Source organism: Manduca sexta, chromosome 3, assembly GCF_014839805.1.
Source record: "Manduca sexta isolate Smith_Timp_Sample1 chromosome 3, JHU_Msex_v1.0, whole genome shotgun sequence".
NCBI classification, from domain to species: Eukaryota; Metazoa; Arthropoda; class Insecta; order Lepidoptera; family Sphingidae; genus Manduca; species Manduca sexta.
In genome coordinates, this window is record NC_051117.1 from 6594478 (window position 1) to 6608115 (window position 13638).

General features: G+C 33.6%; 2 protein-coding genes across 2 annotated transcripts in view; one reads left to right on the forward strand and one right to left on the reverse strand.

Moving 5' to 3' along the window:
• LOC115453221 overlaps window positions 1-13638 on the forward strand; it is a 58592-nt gene that overhangs the window by 33298 nt on the left and 11656 nt on the right. The window lies entirely within an intron of this gene.
• Window positions 4924-10638, reverse strand: LOC115453222. The gene is made up of 3 exons (XM_037438904.1): window positions 10399-10638; window positions 7310-7699; window positions 4924-7125 (listed from the first exon to the last, which is right to left on the reverse strand). The coding sequence occupies exons 1-3, from the start codon at window positions 10559-10561 to the stop codon at window positions 6647-6649; spliced, it is 1032 nt and encodes a 343-aa protein (XP_037294801.1). The 5' UTR covers window positions 10562-10638; the 3' UTR covers window positions 4924-6646.

Genomic DNA, 13638 nt, shown 5'->3' on the forward strand with positions numbered 1-13638 from the left:
TTGCAACATTGGTTGAAAATAGTGGAATTTTAACCACTATTTCCAGTTTGAACAATCAAATAACTAGCCTCAGCTCCAGTTTTCTTTGAGAATGGTACAACCCCAGTCGAGCAGGTCCATGCAAAACTGGCTACCCTGTACCACATAACATCTTATTTCTCAAAACCGGAAATCGAATATAAGCAACAATTCATGTTCTGGTCAAAACAGTAATAACTAGTTAATAGTGTATTGGTGACGTAGAATGTTACAATATTTTGCCAATACAAGGATGTTGTCGTCCGGTCGGAAAATTTAATTGATTTTCGACTTTATGCTTTTATTCGTAAGGATTGCCTTAGTTCACTGTTTAGACTCAGTTATTTGTTATCATAAGAAGATGGATTTGTACCTTTATATCCCGACCGTTAAATAAAAATTCAAAATTCGAAAAAGCACTGTGTTGTTTTTAAAATCCATAAATAAATTTTTTATTCTTTTCCCGTCATTGTTTTATAAATAAAACGAGCTCTACACATGCGCTTTCGTCAATACGGACTTAGAGAAAAGTGATTTACTTAAGGTTATAGCTTAAGGTCCATTTTTCATACATTTTGTTTCACCTTTAATCTGGGTAACTAAACAAGTATTGGCAAGTAAAGAATTTAAATTCACGTCTAGTTAGTGATTAGTTCTCGCAGTTGAAAGAAAAACGTAAAAATAATTAATATGCATGGATATTTCGGCCTTTAAAATTTAATACGACGAAATTGTCAATACTTGTTTAGTTACCCAGATTAAAGGTGAAACAAAATGTATGAAAATGGACCTTAAGCTATAACCTTAACTACAAAATCGGTTAATCCCTTTCTATGAAGTGGCCTATACCAATATTGGCTAAAATGTTTGTCAGACGGTAACAACACTCTCACTATACTATTTAGTTTTCCCAAACAAGTTAATTCATAATTTTTGTCTATATCTAAAGATAGATCTCGCATTCTATTCATAGACAATGCCAAACAATGATTTCTTTGAACTCGACACCGTTTTCTGCGAATGTAGTTTTGATTAACACATTTTCTAGTGAATTCGACATTGCAACAGTTCATTTGGATGTTCTTGGTTTTTGTAAACATGCGGTAAATATTATTGTCAGTTTTTCCACGTTTATTTACAGTAGAGTTTGTTTAAATACGTTGATGTAGAGACTTCGAATTAGCGTTATGAATGTTTATTTTGTAGTCGTTGCTCATACCTTCGCCGCAATAAAAGTCTTTATATTTTGGCGGTAAAAAAGGAGTCTAATCTGTATTTATAGGTCATAGTTTATCTGTAAACTTCATTCAAATTCGTTTAGTAGTTTCTGCACTTACTTTTAACATGTAATCATCAGAAAACTAAGGGCCTGGTTCACAACGTATAAATAAATGTTATTTGACATATAAATGTAAAGGCTGACTTAATACAAGTCATACTCAAATCTATGCTTAAAAATAAATGGTAATAAAGGGAGTATCTTAGCTGAGCTACTAGCTCGAGTACTAACTACTACTAGTAACTAGCTAGAGTACATTAGCTGTTTAATACGATAACTGACAAATAAAATTTACTTGAATATTGTGAAGCTGGTCCTTGGTAATTTAAAAGCAAATTTTTCAATCATCAGATAAAATTAATCCATCAAATAAATTATATAACCTAATTAAACATAAAGGTAAGAATAATAAATTTTATTTTATTATTGAAAAAACCCTTGTATAAACAAATTCACGCTTGCTAACCCCAAAGCGGTAGGCAGAGGCGCAGTTTTCGCCGTGTATTTTCATCCCATAATGAGACAGGAAACGACCTTATAGCCATGTCGGGCACAAATTCCAGGCTCCGGGCTGTTACTGAGCAGAATAATTCAATATCAATTTTCCGATTCGGGATTCGACATACATAATATTAGTGTTACTCGCGGCGTTGCCAGCGTGAAAATCCTATCCCACTACAACGGTCCCTTAAAAACTTTACGATGCCAGCGCCATCTATTTGAATAATCAAATTAAAATCTCAATTAAACCCATTACAATAAATTGCCGGGATAAAATGTAGCCTATGTGTTAATCCAAGGCTTGATCTACCCGTGTGCCAAAGTTCATCCTAATCCGTTCAGATATTTCAATATTTACTTCTAACAAACATCCAATCATATTTACAAACTTTTGCATTTATAATATCATTGAGATAGTAAGAATAGTATCGACTCATTGGCCTAGTAGCGGCCTATTTAGTACGCACAAGTACCAACCGTGAGGTTTTGGGTTCTCATTCCTGGAAAATTATGTGCGGGTTTCTACACTTTTCTAAGATTGGATCCTCTGAAGAAGGATGACACTAAGCTGGAACCTACAGACAAATCTAAACCGCTGTTGTATCATGCGATAAATAATTCGTTCCTACTCCGCACTGCAGAAGGATAAAAGGATGAATGGGTTTTTTGAAAAGAAAATTGAACTTATGGCCTCTCGATGATTATAAGGAATAATAGGTGTTCTTGGAGAGGAATGAACTTGTGACCTCTTAATTCACATTGGATCATTGTCTAATGAACCAAGCTGTCAAATGAAGTAAATTGTTTATGTTATCAGAATTAATAGCAATATCTTCATTATGCATAATTTTTAAGAAACAAAAATTGTTTTTCGTCCTTTATGAACTTTAAAGATTGTTGACTTATTCTTGTCAGATTCAGATTACCTGTTTATTGTTGGCATTTTACTTTGAAATCAAAGGAAAAGTCATATTCCTATATTCGTTTAACAAATGTTTACACTATTTTTGAATTTAATGTATAATAACAGATTGACATTTTATTAATGCATTTCATTTTCTGTTTAAAATAATGAGACAATAACAAATTGGGACCTAAATATAATCATTTAAAGGGCGATTAACCGCATTATTATATTTGATTCTAAGTTTATTTGATATAGAGAATATAATAAACAATAAATTATTAAAACGCTGATTAATAACATAATATATTGTTAATGTATTATTTTCAATTTATTTTTCTATTCACTGGTCTGGTTCTATCAATGCCATCTCTATGTTTTATTTCCATTGAACTTTTAATAAATATAAAGTCTATTCTATCAGTATTAATATCTTTGTATTCTCAAAACTTTCTCCACCTTAATACCTATTTCGTTCCATCAAGCCAGCATCGGATCCATGTCTCTTCTGGTATTGTGAGCGATCATAGTGGGTAGAGTCCACTTAGCAGAGTTGGCAGGATATTTTACTCCACCAGATTGTGATCACCGCACACAAGGTGTAAAACCTTTCTTAGTTTGCACATGTGTGCCGCGTTCTGTCAGCCTGTTTATATCCGGGCTCAAACAATTCGGGATAATTATGTCGACTGGTTATCTCTCGTTACTCGAGGTAAGTTTTGGTGGTAGAATATATTTATATCCGCCCGGATGGTAGGAGTATATCTGGCCAGATAGCGACCGCACACAATGTGTTAAAGCCCGCCATATTGGCCCACGTAAGTGTCGTGTTCCGAGATCAGCCTGTGTATATCCGGTTGCAACAGGCCGGCATAATTGCAGTGGAATCACTGCCGTACTGTTCTGCTGCATTCATTCGTTAGCCACTCTACATCTAAATACAATAATCATGTGTTCTAGTAATAACTTTTATTTCAAATATAGTCTTTTGTATTACATTAAATTGTTATTGGAAAACATACAAGTTTATTAATTACGGAGTGATGTTACAAGTTGTTAATTGCTTAATATGTCACTGGCTTACTATTACAAGGTTCTATTTTATAAGTACAAATTGAATTATATATCACATAATTCTAAGCTATACAGTGAATAATTCCATTTGAGAAAATTAAATAGATGGGGAAGTATGATTGTATTTTATTGGCACGGCAAAGCGACCCCACAGCACCTGATGGTAAGTGGAGTGGAGTCCAATAGAATGGCGACTGACGAGAGATGATGACCCCTCGACAGTCGGCCCAACTATGCCTGTTAGAACCGGATATACACAGGCTGATTCCGGAACGCGACACACATACGTAGGCCATTATGGCGAGTTTTAACAACTTGTGTACGTGGCGGATTATTGTTTTCTAATTTTTACCCCTATGAAAAATTTTAATCTCACTTCGCAATATAGGTAAAATTAACATAGTGCCTAGTAATAATGAGCCAGCGATATTTTCTTATTGAAGACTGACTGGTTAACATAAAATCCAATTTCACATCTCTGAAAATTATGGTTGTTTCAATTTATATTTATACGTTTTCCAAATATTCAATGTATTAACCAATCTTTCAATACTGTAATGTTTACTCAATTACGTCTCTAAAATAAAATTATGTTTGTACAGTCAGCTAAAATTCAAAACAAAAAGCTTTCATTCCAATTTTTTTTTTGTTTGTCTAACATTTAAAATAACCAATTCATCACTTTTCCCGTCAAATAACTTAACGAAGATATTCAATATTGACTAAGCTAATCACTAATTAAAATTTGATAGTTAAAGCCACATAACATTATGCGAAACACGTTTTTGATTGAATCATACAATTAATTTTATATTGGTTTATATCTTTAATAGCATAATTAATGTTGTTCTTAATAAGTATAATGCCCTTGCATGAAGAATTAATTTGAGTGCCATAAGAAAAGATTTATAAGGCCCTCTGCGACTTGATCTTTACATATGGTCTGAATGAAGAAGTAAGAATTATGTCTCATACTATTCTTCGATTAACCACTTTCGTAGTATAACTAAAAGTGTTAGAAAATAATGTTTATGTTGTAAAGAACAGTGTAAAAAAATTACTTCGTTTTTTTGCGAAATAGATTATGTAATTGATTTCAACCGATTTCAACTTTATTGGAAGTGTGTTTTTTAAATAACAGCTTACGTTATATATTAATTGTTTGTATTTTATATAATAATAATATTTATTCATATTACCTCTAAATATTATCAGATGTGACAAATTTCTTTTGCTTTATGCTTACATAAAATCTTTAATCTGTGTTCTAACTGCACTATCCAGTCTCTCATTCTTAAATCAAGTAACATAAGAAAATCATAACAATGATTCGTAAACACTAATTAATGATATCTTTAAGTAAAAATATTAACACTTATATTTGTTGACCAAAAACGTGCTCTAAAAATACTTCACAAAGTGCTATCTGTAAATATGTGACGTGACATTAACATAAAACAAAACCGACTTCTTTTCATAAAACTTAATCACGGTATGAGCTTACAGAACTTAAAAAGCTCTGGTTTGCACTCGTCACCCTGGGATATTAGAATGTGTTGTCATAATTCTTAAATATTGGACCGTGTTGAGCCAAAATGTACTAACTACTTACTATTAATCATTAGTAAATTCTTATTTGCTACAACTAGATTTGTCTATGTATAAAAAAATGTGTGGGTTGGTATATACATATTTTTTGTGTCAGATATAAACCGATCTTAGCGTATTTTGCTACATTTGGATTAATTGCATGTTAAATAGTCATAAGTTATTTTGCGATTTGTGATGTAGTACATTCTGACATGACTGGCTCAAATTACACTGGTTACAATGTTCTTTCAGTCAAATCTACTGCTTAGTAACAGAAATGTACAATGCATTAGTACATGATATTAAAACTTAATAATTATATCTCTAAATGAAATATGAACATGTATCTATGCTCTCTATGTGATAATAACTATATAATCTATCTAGATCTATACGCTACAATTATCCAAGTAACATCTAGATACCCAATTCTATGTAATTGATTCTAATCCTATAGATAAATAATTTTTGTTGAATAAATGAGTTTGAATGGTTTTGGGAACAAAATGTATATTTTTAATGGCGTCTAATTTAAAAAAAGAAAATAAAAATATTCTTTTTAATTTTTATTCCAAATACAAAATAAGATATACTTTTCGTTACTTAGTAATAAAAAAAAAACAAAGACAATCTTTGAAATTAACTTTTTACCATCAATTGGTTAAAACAACTTCTCTATTTCAATTATATTTCTTTAAACTACTTTCTTAACTATTGTAGAGTTTAATATTATTTTTTTGCAAGTAAATTGAGTTTTCAGTCTTCAATCGATAAACAAAATGTTTTCTTTTAACATTATAAATGTTATCTCGACAACAGCTTTACAAAAACATTCTTAAACCGTTAAAGTTAAACTATTTTTCATGGTCACGGAAGCGGTAAAGTTTTGAATCGTCGGGAGAAAAATAAAACATTAAAACCGCGATAAAATCCGAAAAATAGTTTAATTTTAATGTCTAACATTCGCATAAACATAAGAAATTATTAAATTGCTTAAATTATTTATCAATTTTAAAGGTAAATTACGGCTTAAATATTCCCTTTAACAAATGTAAAATTACAAGCTGATATAAAAATTAAAGCGATTTCTCGTCTTCTGATGTCATGTTAGCAGTCCTCTATGAGATCTTTCAATACAACTACATGGCTAATATAACTTTAACATCTCCTATTTATGTCTTTTCGGTGCATTATCATTATACTCCAAAATTAAGCAGTCCTTCTGTACCACCTTCAACACTTTCAAAATCAATGCTCCTACCAACATTATTAGGTAACCCCTAGGTCTCATTATACACAGTATTGTACACAAGTTCCTGAATCTTCATTCTAAGCATGAGCTTCTTCGCTGGACCTAACTTCTTAACATGTGGCAACAGGCTGTTAAAGAAGCCTACATCTTCGTCTTTCGCTGGTTCGCCATTATCTCCTGCACCTGTTGTACTTTTCTGTGCTTCGTCATCATCATCGTAAAAGTCTGCTTCCATTATAATAGGCTTTGTGTCGAATTCATCAAAATCATCATCTTTGACTCCTACGTCAGGTGCTGGTTCCATGTTGTAGTAACTTGTCCCTGGATCTGGCTCATAGTCCTGGGTGTCATTGAAGTGGTCTTCGGGTATCTCATTTCCTTCGTAGTCATTAAACTGGTTGGTCAGGAACTGCAGTTTTGGGAGGTAATCCCATTCAGAGTCTTGTTTCCTGACTTCCTTTCTCGCTTGGTCTCGTAGATATTTCCATTTTAATCTCGCCTCGTCTCCTGCGAATGTGACAATAGCAAGAAATAGTAAAATAACTCATAATTTTAATTGCATAATAGTTAATTTACTGTACGCCATAATTAAATCAGGTTGGGATATAATCGTCACCTTTGCTTAACGGCTAACTTCAACAACCTACACAGTATACATTGCAGTAATGAAATAATTACCAAAAACACTTACGTGTAACACCAAGCTCTTGCGAAATCTCCTTCCAACACTCATCTAATTTGTACCAATTATGATGCCCTTTCAACTGTCTGTTCCATATTATATCTCTCGCCTGCACCAAATCTATCAGCTTATTCATATCAACATCTATTGTTCTTCTTTTATTCATCAGCAATTTCTTTCTCATGGTATATCCAAGTTTTGGCCGTTTTATGGAATCATCTAAGGAGTTGAAGACTTCATCGTTTGTGTCATCGTCACCTTCCTCGTCTTCTGCCAGGAACTGGTGGTGAATGAACTTGAGTTTCTGGAAATGTGGCCACTCTGACTCTCCTGGAGTTTTCTTCATCTCTTTCCGACATTGATCTTTTAGGTTCTTCCATCTCTTTCTGCAGTTGAGACCTGGAATGTTATATTTAGTTTTTATTACCTCATTCATCTATGCATTTTTTTATTTCATTAGCAACTATGCTTATTATTCTTTGAATTTGCATATTTATTAATACTGATAAGTTGTTTGGTGGCAATTGTAGTTTAAATCGATCGTATTGCACGCACACGTGATGCCATATCGGTGTTATTTACTTTAGGTTATACTGTTTAAATTCCAATTATTTAACCCATTTTTAAACCTTCTAAAATGTTAGGTCCTACATTCAAAAATAAAATATATACTTATGTTATTAGAACACATCTGTTCCTATAGTTAGAACACACGATAAAAGTTATATACCATAAACCTCGCGCTTTATATGAGACGGCAATAATTGAGGCAAACAGTGAGTGAATTCCTTGTTTCTAACTAACTATCCATTGATATACACTTCAAAAAATGTCAAAAGCATAATATTATTGTTTTATTTCTGATTTTTTTACTGGTAGAGCGGTAATCTAAAGGCAACCGGCATTATTGTTTTATCGCTGACTGATTATAATTAATTAATTGATTATAATATGACGTCAACGATGAAAAAGCGCCGATAGCCTAATTGGGAGTGGTACGGACTGCCGAGACGAATGTCTGCAGGTTCAATACCTAAGGGTACGCACCTCTGAATTTTCTAAAGTTAAATGTATATACTTGGTGTATTATCGCTTGCTTTAACCGAGTAGGAAAACATCGTATGGAATCTTGCATACCTGAGAAATTCTCTAGGAATTTTCAGGGTATGTGAAGTCTACCAATCCGCACTAGGCCAACGTGGTGGACTAAGACTTAATCCCTCTCGATAGTAGACGAGGCCCGTGTCCAGCAGTGGGACAGTATATAATACAGGGCTGGTATTATTAGTATTGTAGCGTCAACATAGAAAGATAAAAAAATTAAATTAGGTGAAAATAAACATTTCTTCAAAAGACGTCCGATTATCAAAAATATAACGAGCAAATTAACTTAACCCATAATATTAGACTATCGTAAAATTAGAAATTCCAAAAGTAGAGTTCATGGAAATCTCTGAACAGCTTTTTTGTTTATTTACATTCTTTATGCTAAAATAGTTTGATATATTTCAACCAGAATTTACTCTAACAAATTACTATTTTTTTAGAATCACTGTTCAAAATCAAATTTGTGACATAACATTTGCAAATATCCAATCCGGGAAACAAACCGAAACTACACCATCACTAACGGCTGTTTTCAATAAACGTTCCCAAACTTAGTCTTTGATCCGCTAACAAAAATAAAGCAATTCAAAACGTCATTTGCAGACATGTCAAAAAAGAACTTTGTCCTAATTGGTGCATTTTCACTAAAAATCGAAGAAAGAGCGATACGGATCGTTCACTGAAAACAGAAGTTAAACAATAAGGTAACTTATTGTTCTGCCATCCAGATCGATTATGTTTCTTACTCAAATGTACCATTAAATATACAATTGCAGTTCTTGATTCGATTTCTAGTTCGGGCGACTAAAATTTAAGTGACTTTTTCAATTCAATACCTATTTTTCCTTCGATTCATGGAACATTAACGTAAGAGTGGCTCTCTGTTATATAATACGGCTGATATTAGCTCAGCAAAGTAACAGAACTCTAGTTACGCCTCTAACTACCCCATCACAGGTAAAGTCCGTGAATATGCGTGAATATTTGCGCGAAAACATAACGCTTATAAGCCCTTATACTTTTAGTTTAACCGCTTCTATTAAATTCGAAAACAACTTAAAATAAGCCAAGTTATAATCTCTTAATGCATTATTTGCGTACGCAATCCATTTTGACAATGATTTATCCATTCATTTGCTTCCCTAGCCTTTTACAAAAGAGTGAACAAATTTAGGGGCCCCACCCTTATTTTGAGGTCCCATGTAGTCTCATATACATGGCATAAATGCTCAGATAGAGTTACTTAGAAAGTGGCGTTGGTTGTAAAGAAATAAGCCAAATGTATATTATATTAAGGTCCTGTAAAGTTTTGAGGGATATTTTTGGACCTTTAATTAAAGTCCTACTCTACTATGATTTTATTTAGCTTTGTTTCTGTACTATTATCCTGTTGATTGTGAAGTATATAAAATACTATTAGTAATGTTTTTTATACGAATTCGTGACACAGTCGCTGTGTTGCCGGCCTTGACCATTTTATAATTTAAATTTTCCCTACTAAGTGAGTAATGTGAGAGTACGTTCAGTGGAAATTTTGAATGTCTTCGGTAAAATTTCTATATTAAACATTTAATCTATCATTCGTACTCAAAACCCTAACCGTTCCGAGAAACTGTAACTCTACAACACCTCACATTTCCCAACTAGCATAGTTTACATAAACGTTTACCAAAACCCACGTGTTTACGCAAAAAACTCATCACTATCTGTTAGAGTCGAAAAAACAAACCCATTTATGATAAAAATTACAGCTGTAAGTACCAACAGTGCGCAGATCTGCGTTTCCTCTACCGGGAAGCGTTCATTCAGTTTACCAAAACATAATTTATACGTAACATTACGCTAACAAACACGCCTATCCGCTATTTTCACAAAATAAGAATGCCATAAAATCGTCAGACTAATGCGCGATAGTCAGTAAAAACAAACATGGTTCCGCGCGCGGCCGTTAACCTTCGGCGAGCGGTGAAGCGGACGGCGTCGGTACTCACTAGACGTGCCCACCTCGGCGGCAACCTCGTTCCAATAACGCTCTAACTTGAACCGATTCCTGTGCCCCCGGTAGCTTTTGTCCCAGAGACACTCCCTCGCTTGGACAGCGGCGATGAGCTTGTCCATGTTCTTGGCGCGAGCGCCTTTGAGCTTGGTCTTCATTGCGGGCGGGTGCGAGCGCGGGCGAGGGAGCGGACGGGCGCTGCTAGCGACGCGCGGCGCGGGACTGGCGAGCGGCCGCCCGCGCCCCGCCCGCGCGTCCGCTGCCTCGCTCGCTGTCGCTCCCGCTGCGTGACTACAAACGCGCAGAGGGGACATTTTGTCCAATGGTACAAGTACTAACTAATATTGTACCTAACATGACTCTACCAAAATTTTAATGGCTGATTCTTCTTTTTATAGTTGGATTGGTAATGTTTTAATTGTATAAACTTTAAATATTTCAACATTTGCTAATTTATATGCTGTTAAATAATAATATATCACATTAAGATCTATAGTGAAAAATATTTTACGATGTTACTGTCACTAAAAATAAAATACCTATAAACCAATTTGATATTGCTATAAACAATTACATCCTAGTTCTAATTGCATAACAATGCTCTATCACACCCATAATTTGCGAGTAGACTAATTCGTGTCCAATGCAATAAATGAATGATTAAGTCTGTTTTTGTGTGCGTTTAAATTAAATTTTTAAATTAAAAGCCAGTTACAAATATTTAAGTACAATCATATAATTTAAGAAACCATAAAATACATACCTTGATAATATGCAAATTCACTCTACAATATACAATCAAAATCTAAACAAAAGAACTCAACATGTACTACGACCAGTTTAGATAAGACGACCAGATTAGGCAACAACAAATAACAAGTACACAACATCGCGTCTACACTTACATAATCTATAACAGCCCGCTTACCGTTTCTGTCCTGTTCGCTCGCGGCTTGCTCCCCACTCGATGCACATCGACGCTTCTCCGCTCCTCTTATCCACAATATTACAGACGCAACACTATATCAGCTTCGTATTCCATTGCTTGCTACGACCTGTCAACTCTCAACGCATCACTGAGTAACTACGCGATGTACAGCGTATAACTCGATATTGTAGAGTAAGGTAAGGGCGTGGTTTTTCAGTGGTAGAGCACGGGTAGAACGTTAGTAAAAGCGTCAGCGATTCGCAACGCCGCGCACCGACGCCGCAAATTGATCGTGTGAAGGGTTTCTGCGTCTGATAGAGTATTTACCAGAAGTAATATTCAAGACAATCATTTAATATATTTTTATTGACGTTTCGATTCACGGACGAAGTCTATAATAAGTAAACACAAGATTTAAATACCTATATGATAATGCGTTCGCTGTAGCATTTCTGTGTTTTTTAACGATATTATATAGAATGTAGTCTCTAAACAGTATGAGACACATCCAAGTTTCAAGTAAATTTTATTTTTCCGTTATCTTAAGCTAATGACGATAGTACCTAATTTATCATTTATTTGTGAGGAGAGATTAAAGTCTTTTATTGGATAGTAGCCTTTACTATAACGTTGCGAAACACGTCCTTAATACCTATGATAATGAGCTGTATTATGACGCAGTGTTTTTAACACCAAGTTCTGCAAGTTGTTTATTTAGCCCTTATCGAGTTCGCAATTGGCTCTGTACATAAAATTGTATGAAAAATAATACAATGTACAAAGTACTCGTTATGTTTGAAGATAAAAATAGACTGTTTTGCGGTTATGTATTGATGTAGGTATCCTTGGAAATCGGCAGATTTCAAGGCTATCTAGATAAGTTATGACCGATTAGTTATGTGTAGCGATCAATACTAAAGTAAAATTTGTTAATAAGTATTGTATGTACAAATAGATAGATTAGGAATATGTTACACACGACTGTACTATAGAATTTTTAACGTTTATAAATATTTATTTGAAAATTATCCTTATTGGGCAATTAGACTCATGATTATATTAGAAATGAGTAATTAACTCTCTCTCTTTTTGTTGTGTTTTCCGGCTGAAACTCAGAAATAATTTCGATAAAATTTGATATGGAGATATTTCGAGACCTTGGGAAGGACATGCACTATTTTTTATTTCGGGAAAATTCATTCTTTCATACAGAAAAACTTTTATACGCTGATGTAGCCGCTAGGAAAAGCGAGTAGTTATAAAAACATTCTTTAAGTATATTTTGTATGATGTTTCTATATTATCCATAAATCTTGACTTTTGGAGTCATAAAAATAACACGTGGGTACGCGTGGTCTTATTTCGTTATAGAAGATACTATTGAAAGATAAAATGAGAGAAGAAGCAGCGATAGCTTAGTTGCGTGCGGAACGGACTTCCGAGACGTATGTCCGCAGGTTCAAATCATAAGAGGCATAAGTAAGACTTACCCGATGACGAAGGCTGCTGAACTTGCTGATAAGAAGCCCGGCTCCGATAAAGATACTCATGTCCAACACCATTATAGTCACCACTGCACACTGCACTCACACACTATGTACTTATATGTATATATGCCTCGCCTTTTTATAGCACGATATATTTTCTAGAATACACTAAAAAAACTATCGAATTATAACACAAGATCTTACTAATATATTTTTTGTATAATATTTGCATTCACGAGTTGTTATTATTTGTATATTTTTAAAAAATATTTTTCTTTTTATGACGCAAGACTACAATAACAAATGACGGATTACTGATCGAAAGTAAACATCACCCATGAATCCTTAATATTATAAATATAGAGTTTAGTTTTCAACCTTTTAGGAAGCGAATGAAAACTAGTTAAATATCTAAGTAATCACATTGACCATACGCGTCAATATAAAGCTGATTTCTCGATGATCTTAGGTTATTGACAATTCCGATCAAACGAACTCTTTCCTGCAAAAGTGATATAATTCTGCTCTACTTTAAATATTTCTAAATTGACCAATTATAATTTATAAAAAATATCTATAAATATAACATCGTAATAGCATAAAAACTCTACCATAATTTCTCAATTTTAGTTTTATTTGTTTTCTACAAATTTTAATAATTGAAATAAATGATTAAAATACATCCGTGGTACACCAAATCTATTCCAATTAATTAACCACCTAATCACCTCTACTTAAAACCTAAATTCAATTTAATGCCCTAATACGAATTACCTCGGCAACAAATGTTAGTACAGGCGGGCGAAACGTATGAACTGTT

Coding starts and splice junctions, on each gene's coding strand:
- LOC115453222 (XM_037438904.1), bottom strand. CDS start 10,561: ATGAAGACCAAGCTCAAAGGCGCTCGCGCCAAGAACATGGACAAGCTC. Junction 7,700..10,398: donor CGCCGAGGTGGGCACGTCTA/GTGAGTACCGAC, acceptor ATAACATTCCAG/GTCTCAACTGCAGAAAGAGA. Junction 7,126..7,309: donor GCAAGAGCTTGGTGTTACAC/GTAAGTGTTTTT, acceptor TCACATTCGCAG/GAGACGAGGCGAGATTAAAA.